Raw genomic sequence first — 23,602 nt, 5'->3', positions numbered from 1 at the left:
TTGAGGGACGAGATACAAGATACCACGTGACAAAATATAATCAAAAGAATCTTTGTTCTTCGTCCCTTCAACATTTCGAGATGCAACGATATATAAAGATTAAAAATTCTTGGATGCTTTTATTTCGTTATGTCGTTTCGAAGGCATAATTTATTAAAATATGCCCGAAACAAATTGTTACTTGGCACAAGCGAGTTAATATTTTCCTATATGAAATAACGTGATGCATCGGAAGAAGTGTTTGTATATCAAAAAGTATATGTTTGTCAACAAAATTAGTAACAGCAGACCGTTCTATCTTCAACGTCATATCACGGATGCTTCAAAGGAATTTGATATGCAGTAAATGATTTATATCCGGTTTTCTCATTAATATTATGTTATATATTTCCTATCTGACCGCGATATGCAAACATATATGATGCGTCAATGTAAACATATTCATGCCACGCAACACCAATTGAAACACTTCAAGAAAATTAAGAATTTTTCCAGTATATCAAACGCAGCAGTAAGTGCAATTTCCTAAAGTGATCATAGTCATTTGGGATTATAAACATTACTCTACCATGAAGCACGATTTGTCGATAAAGAATGAAATCAAACTAATTGCTTTTTCTACTTTATAACTTCCCACACTCCTATGAAATTCTATTAATGAAACTCTGTCTTACCTCTAATTGTTTCATATGCAATACCTGAGTCGCTATAACCTTTAGTTGCACAGACAGTACGAGTCACGTGAATGCAGCGGGTTAATATCGTTGAAGAAAAGTTAAAAATTTGTTCACGTTTTCTACTTGAAATTTAAAAAATTGATAAAAGCAAGAATGAAAAATTACGAGACAACAACAAGGATAATAACCATATTGAATTACACGGTGGCACTTCGAAACTTCATAGATCCAAGAAAACACCGATTCAAATTTATATGTAGCTGGATTTGGAACACGTTCCTAATTTTTGTGCTTTCTGCTTTCGCAATTCATGCACAAATAAAAAATATAAAATATCACATGGTGTATAACATAGAAAGCGTCACATACATGTTCCAATATATCACGCATGTACTTGGATACACAAGCATAATGATCATTGGTCTGTACCAATCCAAGGTGAAAACATAATGGATCTTCGTTTAATTATATAATAATGAAATTTTTACGCAAATTTAATAACTCCAATACATTTGTCTTTACTCGTTTATTATTCAGAACGTATCAGCGATGATGAATCAGATCGACAAAGTGGACGTACGTTTGAAGAAATTGGGAGTTGAAATCGAGTATCGCAGTTTGCTTCGCCATATAACGATCGTCGGATCATTCTGGTTATTAAATGCGGTCGTAACATCTGCAATATTCATAGAGATTTTAATACAAAAACGTATACCGCCTCTGGTAGCATTTATTACCTTTAATTACTGTTACATATCGAACGCCCAATCAATCGTATTATACGACTACAACACAGCGATTTAGTACGTAAACAATTAAAAACAAATACGGCTCATCATCGGTACTATCGACCATAATTTGATTGTATTCGATATTTTCGTTAAGTATTTGCTCTAAAATATTTCAAAATAATTCGTTTCCCTATTTTTCGAAATTTTATTGTTATTACAGTTGGCTAGGATCGCGATTTAAGATGATAAACGATCTTCTTGAAACGTTTCTTTTGGAGAAACGCAAAGTAAAAACACAGGAATCCAATACGGAGACCATCTTCGAGCCAAGTCATAATTTTCGAAATAGATTTGAATCGAACAATTGGCTGTCCGAACGATCTTTAAATGATTCAGGAGTATCTACGTCAGGCAGCGTTTTGAATGTGAAACAAAAAATCGTCCAAGAAAAAGTTCATATACTTCGACAAATTAGGTAAATAAAAATCGAATTGATAACAGTTACAGCAACGGATCGCTATCTGTTTTTTCATGTTTTCCACTGAAAACATAAGAAGAAACGGCGGCGAAAGACATGAAACTATTTTATAAAACAAAATTTTATTCGTCGAATAAACCTATCGTATCTTTCGATACACCCTTTTAATTTCGAGCTAAGAATTTGTAAATCCTCTTATATAACGCAACTCAATTTTAACCATTCATCTGTCTGTTAGTATACATTATTTTACATATTTCGACAGAAGAAAAAAAAAATGAAAATTCGCAAATTTAAAGGTTCGTGCATCTACAAGTGTGCAAGGTATCGAGGATGGTGAACGGTATATTCAACGCTCAAATATTAATATACTCAATCACGACACTGCTACATTGTACTGTATGTGTCTACAGCTTGTACATGAATCTTCTCAGAGGTCTCACTTCTATGACAGATCATTTGGATTTGACATCACTATATATCTTGAACAGCGTAGTTGGTACCTTGAAGATCGCTTTAATGAGCTACGACTGCGAATATACAATGAGACAGGTAAAAAATATAGTTTCAATTATTGAATTTTGCCGCATTGATCATTTTTCTCCAAATCATATTTTCTTAAATTATGAATAATAACTTGCTACTTGGAAACTAGTATACCGTTAGGAAAAATACTAACATTTATTTTTGATTCGTTTCAAAAACTATAATACACACCACCATTCATAGATCGATCTTAAAAGGTTTCCATTATTCGATTTGCCAATAAAAACAGATTTCTCTGCAGAAGAACTGTCATATTTTTGTAGTACACGTATCGATCGGCTGTGTCATATTTTTATGAAACAAACGTGTTGTTTGTTACAAAATGTTTACATCCTTGAGCAAGAATAAAATACAATTATCCTCTGTTTTGGAAAAGCAAGTAACTGGATTTGACACGATCAACCGATTTTCAGGCAAGCAAAACGATAGGGAACATCCACGCGTATCCTGTGCACGAAGGAAACGCAGAATTAACAGATGAGGTAAAAAAATGGACATTTACTCGTTCACAGATCAAAATGAAATTATCGTAACTAACGTAGAGTTAATATATTTCTAGATCCTCCATTTTTCTTGGCAAATATCGTACACGCAACTTGAAAAGACGAAATCGGTTCATTACATATTGAACTATGGATTCGTCCGTTACGTTAGTATACTTCTTTACAAAGATTTGTTTCTCCATGAACCTACTACAAATTTATTCGTATAATTTTTACAGTGTCTCAATTTCGTAATATCTTATTTGGTGATTATGATACAATGGAGCCAGCAATTGATAAAGAGCGATACAATGATAATCATAAACGAAACCACCACCTACCAAACGTTACAAGAGAATACGAGCATTGTAGTGTAACAGTATAACGTTGAATGCTTTTCGATAGCGTCATCTTATGGAATTATAAAAGCCACACATAAAAACTGTAATTAATCATTAATAAACTGCACGTCACAAATAAGACTTCTTTTAAACGTTCACCTTAGGACCTTAATTCGTTGAAAGTATGTTGAGGTACGAGATACAAGATACAACGTGAAAAAATATAATCAAAAAAGCTTTGTTCTTCGTCCCTTCAACATTTCGAGATACAACGTTATATAATGATTGAAAATTTTTGGATGCTTTTATTTCGTTATGTCGTTTCGAAGGCATAACTTATTAAAATAAGCCCAAAGCAAGTTGTTTCTTGGCACAAGCGAGTTAATATTTTCCTATATGAAATAACGAGATGGATCGGGAGAAGTGTTTGTACATCAAAAAGTATATGTTTGCCAACAAAATTAATAACATCAGAGCATTCCCTCTTCAACGTTATTTCACCGTTGCTTGAAAAGTTTTTGTCATGCAGTAAATGATTTTAAAGTAATATAATGTGAAATCATAAAGTAAAACGCCTCATTCTTTTTAAGATGGTCAGGAATAAATTCCTCTTTCCTCATTAATATTATGCTTTTTACTTCCTATCTGAATGCGACATGCAAACAAATATAATGCATCAATGCAAACGTACTCATGCCACGCAATACCAATTTAAACACCTCGAGAACATTAACAATCTTTCAAGTATATCGAATTCAGCAATAAATGCGATTTTCTGGAGTGATCGTAATCATTTGGGACTACAACAATTATTCTACCATGACGTACCATTCATCGATAACGAATGAAATCAAACTAATTGCTTTTTCTACTTTATAAGTTCCCACATTCCTATAACATTCTATTAATGAAACTCTGTCTTACCTCTAATAGTTGCATATGCAATACCTGAGTCGCTATCACCTTTAGTTGCACAGAGTGTAGAAGTCACGTTAATGCAGCGGGTTAATATCGTTGAAGAAAAGTTAAAAAATTATTCACGTTTTCTACTTGAAGGTTAAAAAATAGATCAAAGCAAGAATGAAAAATTACGAGACAACAACAAGGATAATAACCATATTGAATTACATTGGGGCACTTCGAAACTTCATAGATCCAAGAAAACACGGATTCAGATTTATATGTAGTTGGATTTGGAACACGTTAGTAATTTTTGTGCTTTCCGTTTTCACAATTCGTGTACAGATACAAAATGTAAAATATCACATGATGTATAACATAGAAAGCGTCACATACATGTTCCAATACGCCACGCATGTACTTGGATACACAAGCATAATGATCATTGGTCTGTACCAATCCAAGGTGAAAACAAAATAGATCTTTTAATAATTATATAATAATGGATTTTTACGCAAATTTAATACCTAGATTACTTTTGTTTTTACTCGTTTATTATTCAGAACGTATCAACGATGATGAATCAGATCGACAAAGTGGACGAACGTTTGAAGAAATTGGGAATTGAAATCGAGTATCGCAGTTTGCTCCGCCATATAACGATCGTCGGATCATTCTGGTTACTAAATGCACTAGTAGCATCTGCAATATTCATAGAGATTTTAATACAAAAACGTTTACCGCCTCTGACAGCATTTATTACCTTTAATTACTGTTACATATCGAACGCCCAATCAATCGTATTATACGACTACAACACAGTGATTTAGTACGTAAACAATTAAAAACAAATACTGCTCATCATCTGTACTATCATCCATCATTTGATTATATTCGATATTTTCGTTATGTATTTGCTCTAAAATATTTCAAAATAATTCGTTCCCTATTTTTCGAAATTTTATTGTTCTTACAGTTGGCTAGGATCGCGATTTAAGATGATAAACGATCTTCTTGAAACGTTCCTTTTGGAGAAACACGAAGTAAAAGCAAAGAAATCCAATACGGAGACCATCTTCGAAACAAGTGATAATTTTCGAAATAGATTTGAATCGAACGATTGGCAGTCCGAACGATCTTTAAATGATTCAGGAGTATCTACGACATCCAGCTTTTCGAATGTGAAACAAAAAATCGTCCAAGAAAAAGTTCATATACTTCGACAAGTTAGGTAAATAAAAATCGAATTGATAACAGTTACAGCAACGGATCGTTATCCGTTTCTTATGTCTTTCATTGAAAACATAAGAAGAAACGGCGGCGAAAGACATGAAGCTATTTTATAAAACAAAATTTTATACGTCGAATAAACTTATCGTATCATTCGATACTCCTTTCTAATTTTGAGCTGAGAATTTGTAAATTCTCTTACGTAACGCAACTCAAATTTGACCATTCATTTGTCTGTTAGTATATATTATTTTACGTATTTCGACAGAAAAAGAAAAATATGAAATTTCGCAAATTTAAAGGTTCGTGCACCTACAAGTATGCAAGGTATCGAGGATGGTGAACGATATATTCAACGTCCAAATATTAATATACACGATCACGACACTGCTATATTGTACTATATGTGTCTACGCCTTGTACATGGATCTTCAGAGAGGATTTAATTTTTTAGTAGATCGATTGGATATTGTATCGTTATATTTGTTGGACAGCGTGATTGGTACCTTGAAGATCGCTTTAATGAGCTACGACTGCGAATATACAATGAGACAGGTAAAAAACATAGTTTCAATTCTTGAACTCTGCTGCGTTGCTCATTTTTCACCAAATCATATTTTCTTAAATTATGCATAATAACTTGCTACTTGGAAACTAGTATATCGTTAGGAAAAATACTAACATTTATTTTTGATTCCTTTCAAAGACTATAATACATACCACCATTCGTAGCTCGATCTCAAATGGATTCCATTATTCGATTTGCCAATAAAGACAGATTTTTCTGCAGAACAACTGTCATATTTTTGTAGTATACGTATCGATCGTCTGTGTCATATTTTTATTAAAACGAATGTGTTGTTTGTTATGAGATGTTTACATTCTTTAGCAAAAATGAAATAAAATTTTCCTCTGTTTTGGAAAAGCAAGTAACAGGGTTTGACACGATCAATCGATTTTCAGGCTAACAAAACGATAGGAAACATCCACGCGTATCCTGTGCACGAAGGAAACGCAGAATTAACAGATGAGGTAAAAAAATGGAAATTTTATTCGTTTACAGATCAAAATAAAATTATCGTAAGTAACGAACAATTAATCTATTTCTAGATCCTCAATTTTTCTTGGCAAATATCGTACACGCAACTTGAAAAGACGAAATCGGTTCATTACATATTAAACTATGGATTCGTCCGTTACGTTAGTATACTTCTTTACAAAGAATTGTTTTTTCCATGAACTTACTACAAATTTATTCGTATAATTTTTACAGTGTCTCGACTTCGTAATATCTTATTTGGTGATTATGATACAATGGAGCCAGCAATTGATAAAGAATGATCCAATGATAGTCACAAACGAAACCACCACCTACCAAACGTTACAAGAGAATACGAGCATAGTAGTGTAATAGTATAACGCTGGATACTTTTCGATAGCGTCATCTTATGGAATTATAAAGGCCACACATAAAAATTGTAATTAAACATTAATAAACTGCACGTCACAAATAAGACTTCTTTTAAACGTTCACCTTAGGACCTTAAATCGTTGAAAGTATGTTGAGGTACGAGGTACAAGATACAATGAGACAAAATATAATCAAAAGCATCTTTGTTCTTCGTCCCTTCAACATTTCGAGATACAACGGTATATAAAGATTGAAAATTTTTGGATGCTTTTATTTCGTTATGTCGTTTCAAATGCATAACTTATTAAAATATGCCCGAAGCAAATTGTTTCTTGGCACAAGCGAGTTAATATTTTCCTATATGAAATAACGAGATGGATCGGGAGAAGTGTTTGTACATCAAAAAGTATATGTTTGCCAACAAAATTAATAACATCAGACCATTCTCTCTTCAACGTCATATCACCGATGCTTGGAAGGTTTTTACCATGCAGTAAATGATTTTAAAATAATATAATGTGAAAACATAAAGTAAAATGCTTCGTTCTATTTGAGATGGTTAGAAATAATTTCCTGTTTTCTCATTAATATTATGTTATTTACTTCCTATCTGACTGCGACATACAAACATACGTAATGCATCAACGCAAACGTATTCATGCCACGCAATAACAAATGAAACACTTCAAGAACACTAACAATCTTCCAAGTATATCGAATGCAGCAATATGTGTAATTTTCTGGAGTGATCGTAATCATTCCGGATATAACTATTTTTCTACCGTGAAGTATGATTCGTCGATAACGAATGAAATCAAACTAATTGCTTTTCCTACTTTATAACTTCCTACATTCCTATGACATTTTATCAATGAAACTCTGTCTAACCTTTAATAGTTGCATATGCAATACCTGAGTCGCTATCACATTTAGTTGCACAGAGAGTACGAGTCACGTTAATGCAGCGGGTTAATATCGTTGAAGAAAAGTTAAAAAATTATTCACGTTTTCTACTTGAAGTTTAAAAAATAGATCACAACAAGAATGAAAAATTACGAGACAACAACAAGGATAATAACCATATTGAATTACATGGTGGCACTTCGAAACTTCATAGATCCAAGAAAACACCGACTCAAATTTATATGTAGCTGGATTTGGAACACGTTCCTAATTTTTGTGCTTTCTGTTTTCGCAATTCATGCAGAAATACAAAATACAGAATATCACATGGCGCATAACATAGAAAGCGTCACATACATGTTCCAATATACCACGCATGTACTTGGATACACAAGCATAATGGTCATTGGTCTATACCAATCCAAGGTGAAAACATAATGGATCTTCGTTTAACTATATAGTAATGAAATTTTTACGCAAATTTAATAATTCCAATACATTTGTCTTTACTCGTTTATTATTCAGAACGTATTAGCGATGATGAATCAGATCGACAAAGTGGATGTACGTTTGAAGAAATTGGGAGTTGAAATCGAGTATCGCAGTTTGCTTCGCCATATAACGATCGTCGGATCATTCTGGTTACTAAATGCGGTCGTAACATCTGCAATTTTCATAAAGATATTAATACAAAACCTTCTACCACCTCTGATAGCATATCTTATCTTTATTGAATGTTACATATCGAGCGCTCAATCAATTGTATTATACGACTACAACACAGCGATTTAGTACGTAAACAATTAAAAACAAATACTGCTCGTCATCTGTACTATCATCCATCATTTGATTATATTCGATATTTTCGTTAAGTATTTGCTATAAAATATTTCAAAATAATTCGTTTCCCTATTTTTCGAAATTTTATTGTTCTTACAGTTGGCTAGGATCGCGATTTAAGATGATAAACGATCTTCTTGAAACGTTCCTTTTGGAGAAACGCAAAGTAAAAACACAGGAATCCAATACGGAGACCATCTTCGAACCAAGTCATAATTTTCGAAATAGATTTGAATCGAACGATTGGCTGTCCGAACGATCTTTAAATGATTCAGGGGTATTTACGTCAGGCAGCGTTTCGAATGTGAAACAAAAAATCGTCCAAGAAAAAGTTCATATACTTCGACAAATTAGGTAAATAAAAAACGAATTGATAACAGTTACAGCAACGCATCGTTATCCGTTTTTTCATGTTTTCCACTGAAAACATAAGAAGAAACGGCGGCGAAAGACATGAAACTATTCTATAAAACAAAATTTTATTCGTCGAATAAACCTATCGTATCATTTGATACACCCCTCTAATTTTGAGTTGAGAATTTGTAAATTCTCTTGCATAATGCAACTCAAATTTGACCATTCATTTGCTGTTAGTATATATTATTTTACGTATTTCGACAGAAGAAAAAAAAATGGAAATTCGCAAATTTAAAGGTTCGTGCATCTACAAGTGTGCAAGGTATCGAGGATGGTGAACGATATATTCAACGCTCAAATATTAATATACACGATCACGACACTGCTATATTGTACTATATGTGTCTACGCCTTGTACATGGATCTTCAGAGAGGATTTAATATTGTAGTAGATCGATTGGATTTTGTATCGTTATATATGTTGGATAGCGTGGTTAGTACCTTGAAGATCGCTTTAATGAGCTACGACTGCGAATATACAATGAGACAGGTAAAAAATATATTTTTAATTCTTTAACTCTGTTGCATTGTTCATCTTTCACCAAATCATATTTTCTTAAATTATGCATAATAACTTGCTACTTGGAAACTAGTATATCGTTAGGAAAAATACTAACATTTATTTTTGATTCGTTTCAAAGACTATAATACATACCACCATTCGTAGCTCGATCTTAAATGGTTTCCATTATTCGATTTGCCAATAATGACAGATTTTTCTGCAGAACAACTGTCATATTTTTATTAAAACGAATGTGTTGTTTGTTATAAGATGTTTACATTCTTTAGCAAAAATGAAATAAAATTTTCCTCTGTTTTGGAAAAGCAAGTAACAGGGTTTGACACGATCAATCGATTTTCAGGCTAGCAAAACGATAGGAAACATCCACGCATATCCTGTGCACGAAGGAAACGCAGAATTAACAGATGAGGTAAAAAAATGGAAATTTTATTCGTTTACAGATCAAAATAAAATTATCGTAAGTAACGAACAATTAATCTATTTCTAGATCCTCAATTTTTCTTGGCAAATATCGTACACGCAACTTGAAAAGACGAAATCGGTTCATTATATATTGAACTATGGATTCGTTCGTTACGTTAGTATACTTCTTTACATGGATTTGTTTGCCTAGAATTTATTAAGAATTGATTCATGTACTTTCTACAGTGTCTCAACTTCGTAATATCTTATTTGGTGATTATGGTACAATGGAGCCAAAACTTGATAAAGAACGGTCCAATATTAATCACAAACGAGACCACCACCTTATACGAGAATACAAGTGTAGTAGTATAACTATGCATAGTTTTCGATAGAATCGTATTGTAGAATTATGAAACACGTAGGTAAAGTCTGCAAGTGTTAAATAGTAATACAATGCGTCTCTTAATTAACATTCCTCTCGCAAAACTGTCGTACCTTTTGCAATCCTTACACATAAATATGTAGAGGTACAAGGTACAACACATACAACGTGACAAAATCTAATTAAAAAAATCATCATTGTTTATCGCGTTAATGTAACTATAAGATATACATCTAGTAATGTATAAGAAATGATAGTATTTGAGGACTTTACGAGACGCAGTGTGTGTGTACTCGAGCTTGATTCAGTGTGAAATACCACAACTTGTATGTATCGTAACAAATATATTTAAAGGAAAAAAACCACTTACGATGAAATAATATTTTTATTCCCACATGAATTACAAAAGTATTCTTATCTCTTCGTTATTTTAGCAAATTATTGACATCGTCAGTGCCACTTGTACACCTTCGATTCCAGGTGCTCCACATTATTCTAAAAAATCGGTATAACTTTTTGTATTGGCTAATCAAACATGATTCATATTCTTAGAAAAACCTAAGGAAAAATACATTGCATAAGATCGTATCCTTTACCTTCCCAACGGTAATATTCTTACTTTTGCGATATTAATCAGACAGTTCTACTATGCGCAATTTCATCCTATAGACTAGTCATTAACTATTCCTCATGACAATTCCATCCTCGTAACGATATCGATCCAGATACGAGCAGGCAATTGTTGTGCTCGTTATTACTTAGCAGCCTATTTAACATTCGTGACACGATAATGATCCGTCAAAACTATTCAGAAAGGATGGCAAAGAAGTAGAGTGTTCAAGTTTATCCACTGTTAAAGTTCTCGCGTCTTTGATCCGCGATGTTCAAGCCGAAAACTCTCAGGCAAACCATAGTGCCATCATTGGTAATGAATTTTCTTTTCGGGATGGGTATCAGTGACGTTCTTAGCAAAAAGCCATCGAAACTGATAGAGTACGCGTACACCCTGTGTGTTTTGGTAGTGGTTAATGTCGGTGGTATATTAATGATACCTTATTTCAACAAATATTATATAATTAGCATGCTCAGCTTAAGTCGAATCGCGTTCAAATTACTGATTTATGCGAATCTTTGGACATTAAGCACGTTGATCGTCGCCAGCAGATTAAATGCGCAGGTAAATTGAGCGCTTTGTTTCGAAAAAGTTTTATTTTAAATACAAAGACCACAGGGGAAGACACGATACACCTACAGTGCTGGACAAAAGTATTGGCACAGCAAGATTGTTATGATACAAATGCTTATAACTATTAAACAAATTGATTTAAACAAAAAACTTTTTGACGTATTTATTTATTATCTATCCTAGTTTATTACATAACAAGAGCAACAATATAAATAAAATAATACGCAAAATAATAACAAAAATATATTTTTTGAACATTTTATGGGTGGACAAAAGTATTGGCACAGTAGAATATTTACGCTTATAACTAATTACATAATAAACTTCTAATATTTTGTTGGCAGTCCTTTTCTTTTAAGGACTTCCTTTAATCTTCTTAATTATAACACTCGATCAGTGAAACTGGAGACTTCAGTTATTAAACAACAAAAAACCAAGAAAGAGTAATAATGTCTAGAAAAACGAAAGAAACCACAATTGAAGAAAGAAAAATAATATTAAATTTATATAAGATGAATAAATCTTACAACGAAATTGCACAAATCATAAACAGAAGTCGTTTTACTGTGCGTTCAGTCATAAAACGCTTTAAAAGTGAAGAAAATCTAGAGAATCAAATTAGGAGTGGTCGCCCTTCTAAGGTAACAATTCGAGAAAAAAGGAAAATCGTAAATATTGTAAAGAAGGATCCAAAAACTAATTCGACTGAAATTGCTTCGATGTTAAAAGCTGAGTGTGAAAAAGAAGTAAGTACCAAAACTGTACGTAGGGTATTGAAGGATGCCGGTTATTCTGCCCGTGCAGCACGAAGAAAGCCCTACATCAGTAAAATAAACCAAAAGAAAAGAGTGGAATTCGCGAAAGAGTTTGTTACGAAAGATACTGATTTTTGGGAAAAGATCATGTTTTCAGATGAAAGTAAGTTTAATATTTTTAAATCTGACGGCAGAATATTAGTATGGCGAAAACCCAACACAGAGATGGACGAACTGAATCTGCAAGCCACCATGAAACATGGGGGTGGTGGTTTAATGGTGTGGGGATGTATGGCATCATCGGGTGTAGGAGAACTTATATTCATTGATGAGATAATGGATAAATATGTATATTTAAATATACTCAAGCAAAATCTTTTGAAAAGTACTCAAAAATTAAACCTCCCCAGGGATTTCTATTTTCAGCAGGATCGAGATCCTAAACATATGGCGTATATTGTTCGTCAGTGGATAATATATAATACTGCCCACACATTAAACACACCACCTCAAAGTCCCGATATGAATCCCATTGAGCACGTGTGGAACGAATTGGAAAAAAGAATTAGGAAACATAATATCACAAGCAAGTCTGAACTGAAGAAAGTTCTTCTGCAGGAATGGAGCAATATTGTACCTGAATTCACTAAAAAATTAGTCCACTCGATGCCCAGAAGATTAAAGGAAGTCCTTAAAAGAAAAGGACTGCCAACAAAATATTAGAAGTTTATTATGTAATTAGTTATAAGCGTAAATATTCTACTGTGCCAATAGTTTTGTCCACCCATAAAATGTTCAAAAAATATATTTTTGTTATTATTTTGCGTATTATTTTATTTATATTGTTGCTCTTGTTATGTAATAAACTAGAATAGATAATAAATAAATACGTCAAAAAGTTTTTTGTTTAAATCAATTTGTTTAGTAGTTATAAGCATTTCTATCATAACAATCATGCTGTGCCAATACTTTTGTCCAGCACTGTATGTCATATTTTTCGGATGTTATGGCGCAGCAGCTTTGAAATTCGATACATTAAAAACACTCGATAATTATTTTCAGATTGACCGTATTATATTTTTATCTTGGATTAGATGTATATCTTTGTCATTCTCTTTCTTATCGTCATATTTTTTAATTAAAGAAAAAAAAGAAAAAATAATATGTACAGCAGTAAATTTTCATCCGAGATAGTTTTAAAGAGTCGAAGTTCCAATACCATACGTCCGGTTAATTTATTCGTAATTTTAATATGTCTTTCATCTTCTAGAAATTACGTAGTTTGATCGCACTTGTAGAATCGAACGATCAAGCAATGGAAAAAATAGGATTGCCACGAATGTATCGTGCGCTGTTCGTGTATCAGATAAAGGAATTCGTGATTTACGGATTTATCACAGTCGTTTTCGTCGCAGTCACTTCCAAATGGCATTTTGCAACAGCCACGCCAACGATGATGAAACTGTGCCTTTCCTTCGTAGCCCACGTTCCATTCATAGTCATCTACGTTTCCAGCGTTACCTTCGGCTTTTGGGTCACGTATGAAACCAAATATTCAAAAACGATTAATTATTCAATTATTCAAATATTCAAAAATATTTAATTACGGTAGAATTCCATTTATAGAAATGAAATTTTAATCAGTACTCGATTAAATGAACTCATTCCAATTATACTTATGCGTTATCATCACAAAGATGTTCTGTGAATCATCACTAGTAACGAGAACCGCGACAATGATGAACCATTTACTCCGCCACAAATTACGATAAATAGAGTTCTACTATGATAGTGTTCTAATGAAACTATAAAAAATACAATGTATAAAATATAGGTGCTTGAGGTTGAAGCTTCACCAACTGAATCAATTGCTTCATAGCATGTTGGCCACGATGACATCGGAATCGTCATTGCATAAAAAATTTCTACAGATGAAGAACGATTTTGAGAACAAGAATTTCTGGTCGTTGAGGAATGAACAAGGGAGCCATGGAAACACGAACAAGATAAGATCGATAAAGTGAGATTCTGCGTTGAGCGAAAAACCGCAAAACGTTCTCTGTATCGTTTCTCATATGTTATACGTTAATTTGTCTAGTGTGACAAAAGATAATAGAAAATTGTTTAATAGGAATATTTGATAACGCGTGAGAGAAGATTGGAGGTTACGCGTTTGCATTTTCGCCGCGATTTTACAAAATTGTTAAACTCGATAAAGAACTTTTCGTTCGAAATATTTGAGAAACGAATTTTCTGTCGAATTGTACAGTTGAAATGTATCAGGAAATTTAACGGCACTGCGGTAAATATATCGTTCCGAAATTCTTCAAATTTAGTCTTTGCAGCAGACAAATAAAACCGTAGAAAAGAAATAGATTAAATTTTACTTCAATGGATAATTTAATATCGAGGAAAGTATTAAACGTGAATTTTTAAGAATAAATTTCAGTTTTTGAAAAAGAGAGTGTGCGATAAATAGTTTTGGCGATATTAAATCATTCATTCATACGAACATACATTTTTTTCGAAAAGGCAAATGCATCTAGAGATAATCAAGATCGTGAAAGTCGTGAATGACACATTCGGGATGCAGATTCTGTTGCTGATGATCACATCGGTTATCTTCACCATTACTTTCCTCTACATATTGTACAGAATTATATGGCTGGATCTGACCATGGATGAACTTATAAAAGAACTGGTCTCCGTGATTTGCTGGTTCTTAGTTTACGCGTCGCAAATCTTTCATGTGAATCACGTTTGTGCTAAAACGAACTTAGAGGTACAGCATTTTATCAGAAGAAACTATCGATACACATCGATAAACGTTTGAAAGCTTAAAGATGTTAATGAACGTAGAAGAATATCAAAAAAAAAAGAGAGAAAAGTATTATTTATTTATGTTTCTCAAAATATATATCTAAAATCGTGCAAGATTAAAATAGTTGAAAGAAATTAAAAAGCATGAAAGTAAATTGCTATTATTAATTGTTCACAGGTAACATTTATGGGCGATGTTATTTGCGACCTGTACGAACCATCCACCAGCAACGAATTTCGAACAGAGGTAAATATTCAAGACCTGTATAAAAAGATATGTTGTAAGATTATTAAAAAAAAACACACACATCCACTAAATTCAGATGAAAAATGACATTTTTAGATTCGAAATTTCACTCTACAGCTGATACAAAATCCGGTGGTATTCACAGCTCATGGATATTTCAACCTGGACCACACGTTTATTCAAGCAGTACATGGACCTTTAATTAAATAAGAAATAGAATTTAGCATTTACAAGCTATAATTTTAAATTTCATTTCAATTTTAATATATAGTTGTTAGTGAGTTATATCATCCTTTAATCAACATTTGTTTTTTCAGGTCATTGGAACGATTACCACGTATCTGATAATTATGATTCAAGTGGGCGATGTGACGAAGTCACAAACCGTGAAAACTCCGAACAATGAATCCGATGAGATTTTATTCTAAGAAATCTATTTCGGTGGTGGAAATTGTACTCGACTTAAAGTTAAATTCAATTTCTTTCAGTTCTTTTATTAAAATCATATAATATCAATTAATAAAGTTACAAATTGTTTTCGTCAATTATAAATCGAAGTGTAAGTTGAATTTTCCCGCAAAAAATGATAAATTCGTCGAAAGGACCAAAATAGTATCTTGAACTCGACTTTCTTCACCAAGTTACTCGGATATTCGCCCTGACAATTTTCCGCCAATTAGGACGTGGACAGGGATGATACCTCAATTACACTACCCCCTGGTACGCCCTATACGATTCCAGATGGAGGCGTTAGCCCGTGAAATTTGGTAATCTTGAAACTGGATAGCTCGTAATTCGGTGAAAATAGCTACTACTTCGAACAACCCCTAACCGATTTTTACTTAGCGAAAATAGCGATTAAACAGTCTTGGAAATCTGAATTGAATTACTCTCCGAAGAATCTAAAATAAAATATTCAGAAATGAAACTAAAATGTTTTTCTATTGACTTTCAATTTTTCGAAACTCTGCGTGATTTTAGTAAAAAATGAAAGCTTCCAAAGTTCTATTACCACGTAATATTTTCAAGTAATTGAATAGGAGGAAAAGAAAAGAAATTTACATTAACCGTGGAGTCTTGTTTCGATCACTTTCGACTCAAATAAACATATTTTTCTAACGTCAGAAAATATCTGCAATTTAAACACAATTTCACGTTCCAATTTTACGTTAAACATTTTCCTAAAATATCACAAAATCTTTTTCTTCGATAAAATGAAGGCAGTTGGTAAATTATATTTCAAACTTTTCTGTCTGATCTCCGTACTCTTTTGTTAATTCTCGTTATTTATTTGTCGCGATATAGCTTTTCTTTCTTTTTTTTTTTTTTTTTTTTTTTTTTTTGTTTTGTGTATATGTGTTTATGTAATTCATTTTAGTATTGTAACTTACGCGGCACGGATAAAATACACGTTTACAACGGGTATAACATTAATTGAGAATTAAGGGTGCGAACGAGCGTAGCCGTCAGGAGCCACCTGCTACCATGGAATACTGGTGGGGCTAGGAGAATTGATATATTGTACCCAAGGGGACAGAGAGACCAGTTTAGATGGGTGCAAGTACCGTGTCATCCCTAATCCTCTCCCCTCTCGTTAACTAACATTCGTAAGAGATATCTGGGCTTTGTTGCCGATTAAATTATTCCAGTCAATGCGATCGAATCCACGATAGTCTGCATGTATAATAGTGCCATGTACAAAAGCGTATCGTTAATTTTAAATTTCGAATTTTATTCTAATTGACAAATATTACATTGTCTTTCTTTCTACTCTACATACATGCATGTATTCTATGAAAAATATTATAATTTCTTTAACGTCAGTTTTAAAAGCGATTCTTTTTATATCAATTTAAGAAATATAATTTCTTAATAATGATTTTACAAAACAATAGTGTTAATATTTGTTTAATATCGAAGGCTGATGGTCATTGAACAGAAACAGAAAGATAGATTTCCTTGACCAAGGCATATGGTATGGATTAAGATGGAGATTTTAGAAAAGTAAACTCAAACAGACTGCTACGATTCTAATAATCCGCAAACGTCGTTTATCATGTCGAAACGGATTTACCCTAACAACAGGACACTCCTACTTGAGGGTGCGGGTATTCGATCACATTGAATCCTCGCCAAACATTTACCCCGCATGTTTATTGATATTGAACAGGGCGCGCGCGACGGCGTAAGAAAATGGGGAATATAAAGATAGTCGATTATAATAAAAAATTATATGTACATATTTTTATTCACAATATGACATAGTTATTGTTTCTTCTTTCCATATTTCAATTTGTTTTTCAGTTTCTTTGGATTTATCCCATATACCTTTAACCTTTCCGGATTTAATGAAGCAATGTCACTACTAATTTCTTCGTCCTTTGCCCCATTCTTCTCCTTCCTTTTGTCGAGCTTCTTCTTCATCATCTTCTCCTTTAACTTTGTTTTCTTCGAATGTTTGACATTTGACTCGTTGTGATTTTGATCACTAACTTTCTTTTTAGATGAAAATTCTTTATCGGTAGGTTTGCCTGTAGTTTCTTCTTCTTCGTGAATTTTATTTTCGGTGGAATTTACAGATTCTTCCAGCTTATTAATCTTTAGCTTCTTTTTCTTTGGCTGCTCACGCTGTTCCTCTGGCTTCCGCTTTTCACATTTCACATGTTTCTTTGATTTTTCTTGTGTTGCATTAACGTTACCTTTTATCTTTTCATCACTTTCATTAGGTTGTTTGTTATATTTAGATATTTCGTGATTAATCTCGACAGTGGCTGAATCGTTCTGATCGTTTTGTGTCTTTTTCTTCCTGTTTCGTCGCTTCTTTTTTGTTTCTATGCTTTCATTAACGGCGGTAGTAGTTGCGATCTCTTTTTTGTCTCCCTCTTCGTCATCCTCGGCTTCCCTGGAAAATGTTAAATACAGTTTGTAGTAAATAGCACGAACTCAGTTAAAAAATTTTCCATCCTTCTTGCCTTACTTGTATAAACTTGTAAGTATCTTTCTTTTAAGCGCCTCATTCTTGGCTTTCTGTTTATACATTTGGACGTCATTTAGTTCAGCATGTTCTGGTTTGTACTGAAGAGCTTTCTTCAAGGAACACCATTTATTCAATTCTTTATCATCGGCCACCAATATCTAATAAAAGGGACGTATTTAAGGTGTTTTACAGAAAAATAAAAGCGTTAAAAATAATATTAATATATACTTACCTCTTCTATGCTCAAACCATAATCGTTTGGCACAACTTCTCTGTATTTAAATCTACATGGTATGTCACCAATCATATCTTCGTAATCCAACGAGTAATACTTATTGAAATATTCTTCATAAGATTTATGTTGTTGAGGATCAAATTTCGGCTTTTCTTTTGCTATGAGTTCTGCGAACTTAGACTTCCGTTTACGTTTTCTTCTTTTAGAATCCATTTCCATTTCTTCCTGAACTCTTTTCAATGGATTATAATCCGCATCCATCTGAAATTATATGTAATTTAGATTTATTTTCTTGTAATAAAAATAATTAATATAAATAAATTACATTAAATTCTGGATCCTCGCAATGCGGTCCTTCATATCCATCTTCATCTGCCAAATTTTCTGTATTTGGATCATAATTATCCCACGTATCCTCGATTCCTAGTTCCTCGTCAATATCTTGAAACTCGGGCTTGACATTCCCTTCGGGAACTGCATAGTAATCGTCATTAAAAATTTGATTCATTTTTTGATCATATTCGGCAGGATTAAAATCACCCTCCAAATCAATGTCATTAAATTGGATATCGTCATTCCCTGTAATCAACTTCAATTTCTCTATTTTTTCTTCGATTTCTTTTCTCTTTAATGCTTTCAACTGCTTAAGTTCCTCCTGTTTCCTTAATTTCTCATCTTCTTTTCTCTTTTTTATCTCTGCTCTCTTTTCGGCTCTACGAGTATCTTTCTTTCTTAAAGAATTCTCCATGCTACGCGGATATCGTTTAAGAAATTCCTGATCGGGTTCTTCAAATCTATGATGATAGTTAAGCTCAAATTCTTCTTGCTTTTCGATGTTTTTCTCATCTTCTGACAAATTCTCATCACTGTCGTGAACTACGTAGTTTCCGCCTTCACCGTCATCTTCATCGTCATCTGATCCCGTATTTTTATCTAGATATTTATTATTAAGCACATAATCCCTTAAGAATTTCTCATTAGCATCTAAATTAGAGCTGGACCAAAAATCACGCAGAGGTTTAAGTACCTGCTGCTCATTTTCATTTATATTTGTGCTTTGTCCTTTCAACCATTCCTTGTAATCTGCCTCTTCCTAAATAATAAACATAACATCAGTTTTGTTACAAAAAATAAGAAAATGTCAAGAACAGCTTACTTTTGCTTTTTCACTTTCAGATTTGGTTTTTGGTTTTAACAAATCATCTTCCTCTTCCTCATCGTGCAATGCGCCTTTGAAACTTTCTTTTAGTTCTTTTTGTTCTTGTGCATATGTGATCTTTTTAGTTTCTGCTTTATCTTTTTTCAGTATACTTTCATCCTCACTGTCGCTAAATTTCCCTTCCCTTTCCACGATAATGTTCCTTTCATAATCTCTTAGAAAAATAGCTTTTTCTTTCTTAGTCTTTTGCTTCTTCTTTTCAATATATACTTCCTGTGCCTTATTAGTATCGTCAAAAAATGTTTCATTTTGGTTATAAATTTTTGGGTCTTTATTTTTTAGAAGGGCTAGTGTCTTATAAAAATCTTTATCAAATTGCTGTATCAGCTTCTACGAAAGAAAAATGTAATTAATAAAATTATACAGAATTTTGTTATATTTGTGAAATATTGTATTTTACATTTTCTTCTTCTTTTTCAGAAGAACTCTCACTGTCAGAACTGTCATCTAAGTTCTTATCGTCATTAACGTCTCCGTATTTTGTTTTTACTGAAATATATAGGATTGTTAGACAGAAATAGCCATTAATGCACGAGGTTATAAAGTCAGTTATATGTACTTACGCTTATTTAATTCTTCCTTCTGCCGCCAATTGTTATAGTTTTTAGCATAATCCGTATTTATTTTTAATTCTTCATCAGAATCAGAATTATTACCGTTAAATAAAGTAGTCATATTATGGAAGTATTAGAAATTAATACAATAATGCAAAATAGTGAACAATTATATATTATACACTCGATTTCTATAACATACAATACTTTATTAATTCTTGATGTAAATTAATTATAAAAAAGTGTTAATTTCTTTATAAGTGAAATTTACCAAATTACGAAAAATAAAAATTGTTCTTCTGACACTGATATATAATATACCAGAATAAAATGAGGAGGTTATCTTACGAAGGAACGAAAAGCCATATGTCGCCTTCCTCTGTCTAGGGACTTTATAAAAAGTTTTTATTATTGAAATAAAATGTGTTAAATCATTATCTTATTGAAAAATAAGTAAACAATTTTTATATCTGCAATATATAAAATATATATAAAATATAAAATTATTATTTTTTTTAATCTATTAATTAAGAGGTTATATATTCATTAAAACTATTCTAATCTCCAGAATACTTAGTCATATATATATATTGATGTTATAATTTTTAATTAATTTAGTTATTTAATGTAAATATAAACATCTATATTAACAAATATAATTTAAAAAATCCATTTTATTTGGAAAATACATAAATGTACATAAAAAGTTAACGCTTTTTACACATTTGCTGTAAACTTTGTACACAGGTGCTCTTTTAGGTATTTAAGTGACTATACATAATATATAAATTATTTTGATCTATCAGTTAGCACAGACTAAAGTAGTATATAAATTTTATTATATACACGTATATACAGAATACAAATGGAATATTTAAACAATATTATCATAAATATTAAAAATCTTTAAAATACAAGTGAAACAATAATGTTTTACTTTATCATATGCTAACCAAGATATCGTTATAAATAATATATCTTATCTAATAATCATATCATATATTTGCAAATTTGTTCATATGGTAAATTTTTTACAATAATGTCATCCCTTTCTAATTTTACATCAATACTGTAACTTTCTATGTGAAGTTTATATACTACACCCATCATGCCTTTGTATTTTCCCCAAAGAATCATGACTTGCTTTCCAAAGGCGGGTATTACAGTTTCTAGATACTCCTGATCCAATTTTATAACGTGATTCTCGACTTCTTCAGGCGATTTCAATTTGACCTTCCCAACAAAGTTGGATTTTTCAACAGACTGAACTATTCCTTTAGACTTGTAATATTTGTTTCCAAGAGTCTTAGTAATTACTTTCACCATCAAACCCTCCCTTAACCATCCTTCTCTACTATCTTCATCTTTGCTATATTTAGATGTATGTTTTTCTGATTTTATTGATCTTGTTTCTTTGTCCATATACCCCTTCCTTGATTCCTCGGATTTTATATTCGAAATCATAGAGACTGTTTCAGTACTAGTTGAACCTTTATCTGCTTTTTCTATTTTTATAATAGGAAGCAATTTTGGCTTTTTATTTATTTTCATGTTAAGAACTAGAGGTGTATCATTGTCAAGTCGTGTTAACGGCTCTTTAACAGTTTCAGATTGTCCGTTACTTTCTTGCTGACCCTTTTCTACTTGTTTTTCTACAAACTCCATCATCCTTTCCTCGTCATCTTTATCCATTTTTTGCTTTTTAGCTTTCCTTTCTTGGGCTGCTAATGTTTCTGGATCTCTGTCGATATATGTTACATACCAACCTAAAGACAGAGAAAACAATGATTAGAAAGAATAATTAATATTTTTCATTTTTTACAGAACATATGAAATATCACACTTATTAAAATTACCCTTTTCTGTTTCATCAACAACACATTGGCCAGTACGTCCAAGCCATTTAACAAATGCAGTTAACGTAAGCCAGATTGTAGCATTCATATGTATATGTCCTCTATCTGAGATATATTCCTGATAAACTCGATTAGCTGGTACACGTCTGGTACCAAATTGTCTTTTCAATAAGTTTAAGTAACCATGAGAAAATTCTTTTGAGAATTGATCCATATACCGGGATGCATTGTCAGCAAATAGTAATAACTGTCTATGATGAGATTCTGACATAGTATGACACTTGAATCCATTTTCGTCTCTGCACTGTTTCTGACACATTTGACAATACCATCTCAATTTTTGCAAGCCTTTTGCCTTAATTTTATTAGCAATGTACTTTGGTGTTCCCACTTCGTGTTTACCCATTTTCTTAATCGGCAGTGAATTGATCTACTATAACTGATTAATTGACGAAGTTCGATCAAACTGTATCACAATTATGAAAAGAGTTTTGGAACACGATCATATAAACAAGTTTCTACGCTAATATTCCGAAAGCAACCGGATGCAGAAAGGAGATGTCCGACGACTGAGTCATGAAAAATCAAAATGGAAGACAATAAGATTCTCGTTCTGCGCATGCGTCACATACTATCAATGCTTCAGACAGAAACAGAAATATTTTATTTATCTCTGTTTATCACGCAGAACGAGAAGTTTGTGGTATTCTATGTTGATTTTTCACGATTCAACTTACGGACGGTTTTCCCTAGGGAGTGTCAAAACCTGTTTATATGATGATCGTGGTCTGTATCAAACTGTACTATTAAATTAAAAACACTGTTTTGCGAGGCAAAAGTTGTTGTAGATTGTAGTTATAAATTCTAATATAATATCATTACCCTAGCTTTTTCAACAAATTGTTAAACGTCTTTCATATTCTATATATCGAAAAACTATGCAATATTATAACATTAAGAGAAATATCTTTTATATAAATATAAAAATTTATAATAAGTTATTCAACACATCTCCATAATATTGGGAATTTTTGGAGCACTTTTAAAAGACTATAGAGACATCTATATCACAGACGAGGTACTTAGTCAATGTTTTAATTACTTACCGACCATAGGTAACATTTGTTGTCATAAAATGAGATATTAAAAGAAATGTATTTTTAAGAAACACATATTAATAAAGATATAATTGAAATTAGAGAAAAAAACTTTAGATTAATGAAAATATTGTATTAATACAGTGGAATAATGAACAATGTAATTAAAAAATTAAAAGTGCCGTATTTTGTATATTTGGAATTTTTTATTCAATACAATACATATACATATGTACATAAAGCTGTAAATTATGTTTAAGTCTTATACTTCTCATTTGAACATCTTTAAAGTTATAAAATATGGACCATCATTTAAGGTCTCTACTTAATTTATACGCAATACACGCCTACGATTAATCGATTCTAGACTCGCCAATTTCTAACATTCTC

At 32.2% G+C, this 23,602-nt stretch overlaps 3 protein-coding genes and 1 long non-coding RNA gene across 5 annotated transcripts in view; 2 read left to right on the top strand and 2 right to left on the bottom strand.

The window, feature by feature from the left end:
* Nucleotides 1-5,857: 5,857 nt before the first annotated feature.
* Nucleotides 5,858-6,579, top strand: LOC132905856 (uncharacterized). The gene is made up of 3 exons (XR_009657875.1): nucleotides 5,858-5,940; nucleotides 6,349-6,417; nucleotides 6,496-6,579. It is a non-coding gene; the product is annotated as an uncharacterized LOC132905856 (long non-coding RNA).
* A 1,129-nt stretch (nucleotides 6,580-7,708) lies between these two features.
* LOC132905908 (putative gustatory receptor 28b) lies at nucleotides 7,709-15,877 on the top strand. 2 transcript variants are annotated; one of them, XM_060957650.1, is made up of 13 exons: nucleotides 7,711-8,125; nucleotides 8,225-8,490; nucleotides 8,639-8,893; nucleotides 9,194-9,446; nucleotides 9,820-9,888; nucleotides 9,967-10,056; nucleotides 10,128-11,443; nucleotides 13,478-13,746; nucleotides 14,042-14,227; nucleotides 14,740-14,989; nucleotides 15,206-15,274; nucleotides 15,371-15,460; nucleotides 15,592-15,877. In XM_060957650.1, exons 7-13 carry the CDS (start codon nucleotides 11,147-11,149, stop codon nucleotides 15,700-15,702), a joined length of 1,272 nt encoding a protein of 423 aa, XP_060813633.1. In that variant the 5' UTR covers nucleotides 7,711-8,125; nucleotides 8,225-8,490; nucleotides 8,639-8,893; nucleotides 9,194-9,446; nucleotides 9,820-9,888; nucleotides 9,967-10,056; nucleotides 10,128-11,146; the 3' UTR covers nucleotides 15,703-15,877. The 2 variants fall into 2 exon arrangements, with proteins under 2 accessions (XP_060813632.1, XP_060813633.1); XM_060957649.1 differs by lacking the exons at nucleotides 13,478-13,746; nucleotides 14,042-14,227; nucleotides 14,740-14,989; ... (1 more) ...; nucleotides 15,371-15,460; nucleotides 15,592-15,877 and having other exon boundaries at nucleotides 7,709-8,125; nucleotides 10,128-11,127.
* A 1,613-nt stretch (nucleotides 15,878-17,490) lies between these two features.
* On the bottom strand, nucleotides 17,491-20,639 carry LOC132906428 (protein KRI1 homolog). The gene is made up of 8 exons (XM_060958607.1): nucleotides 20,531-20,639; nucleotides 20,269-20,450; nucleotides 20,106-20,194; nucleotides 19,643-20,035; nucleotides 18,812-19,579; nucleotides 18,484-18,747; nucleotides 18,252-18,409; nucleotides 17,491-18,176 (listed from the first exon to the last, which is right to left on the bottom strand). Exons 2-8 carry the CDS (start codon nucleotides 20,378-20,380, stop codon nucleotides 17,540-17,542), a joined length of 2,421 nt encoding a protein of 806 aa, XP_060814590.1. The 5' UTR covers nucleotides 20,381-20,450; nucleotides 20,531-20,639; the 3' UTR covers nucleotides 17,491-17,539.
* A 276-nt stretch (nucleotides 20,640-20,915) lies between these two features.
* LOC132905995 (DNA/RNA-binding protein KIN17) overlaps nucleotides 20,916-23,602 on the bottom strand; it is an 89,151-nt gene continuing 86,464 nt past the window's right edge. Inside the window, exons 2-3 of the mRNA XM_060957808.1 lie at nucleotides 22,116-22,638; nucleotides 20,916-22,025 (exon numbers count right to left, since the gene is read on the bottom strand). Coding sequence (XP_060813791.1) covers nucleotides 21,250-22,025; nucleotides 22,116-22,521 — 1,182 coding nt within the window. The 5' untranslated portion in view covers nucleotides 22,522-22,638 and the 3' untranslated portion in view covers nucleotides 20,916-21,249. The remainder of the gene's footprint in view (nucleotides 22,026-22,115; nucleotides 22,639-23,602) is intronic.

Source organism: Bombus pascuorum, chromosome 4 (assembly GCF_905332965.1).
Source record: "Bombus pascuorum chromosome 4, iyBomPasc1.1, whole genome shotgun sequence".
NCBI classification, from domain to species: Eukaryota; Metazoa; Arthropoda; class Insecta; order Hymenoptera; family Apidae; genus Bombus; species Bombus pascuorum.
Note: the sequence above shows the minus strand (reverse complement) of the source record. Positions and strands in the feature narration are given on the sequence as shown.

Coding starts and splice junctions, on each gene's coding strand:
- LOC132905908 (XM_060957649.1), top strand. CDS start 7,841: ATGAAAAATTACGAGACAACAACAAGGATAATAACCATATTGAATTAC. Junction 8,126..8,224: donor TTGGTCTATACCAATCCAAG/GTGAAAACATAA, acceptor TTTATTATTCAG/AACGTATTAGCGATGATGAA. Junction 8,894..9,193: donor CATATACTTCGACAAATTAG/GTAAATAAAAAA, acceptor GCAAATTTAAAG/GTTCGTGCATCTACAAGTGT.
- LOC132906428 (XM_060958607.1), bottom strand. CDS start 20,380: ATGACTACTTTATTTAACGGTAATAATTCTGATTCTGATGAAGAATTA. Junction 20,195..20,268: donor GAAGGAAGAATTAAATAAGC/GTAAGTACATAT, acceptor TATATATTTCAG/TAAAAACAAAATACGGAGAC. Junction 20,036..20,105: donor CTGAAAAAGAAGAAGAAAAT/GTAAAATACAAT, acceptor TTTCTTTCGTAG/AAGCTGATACAGCAATTTGA.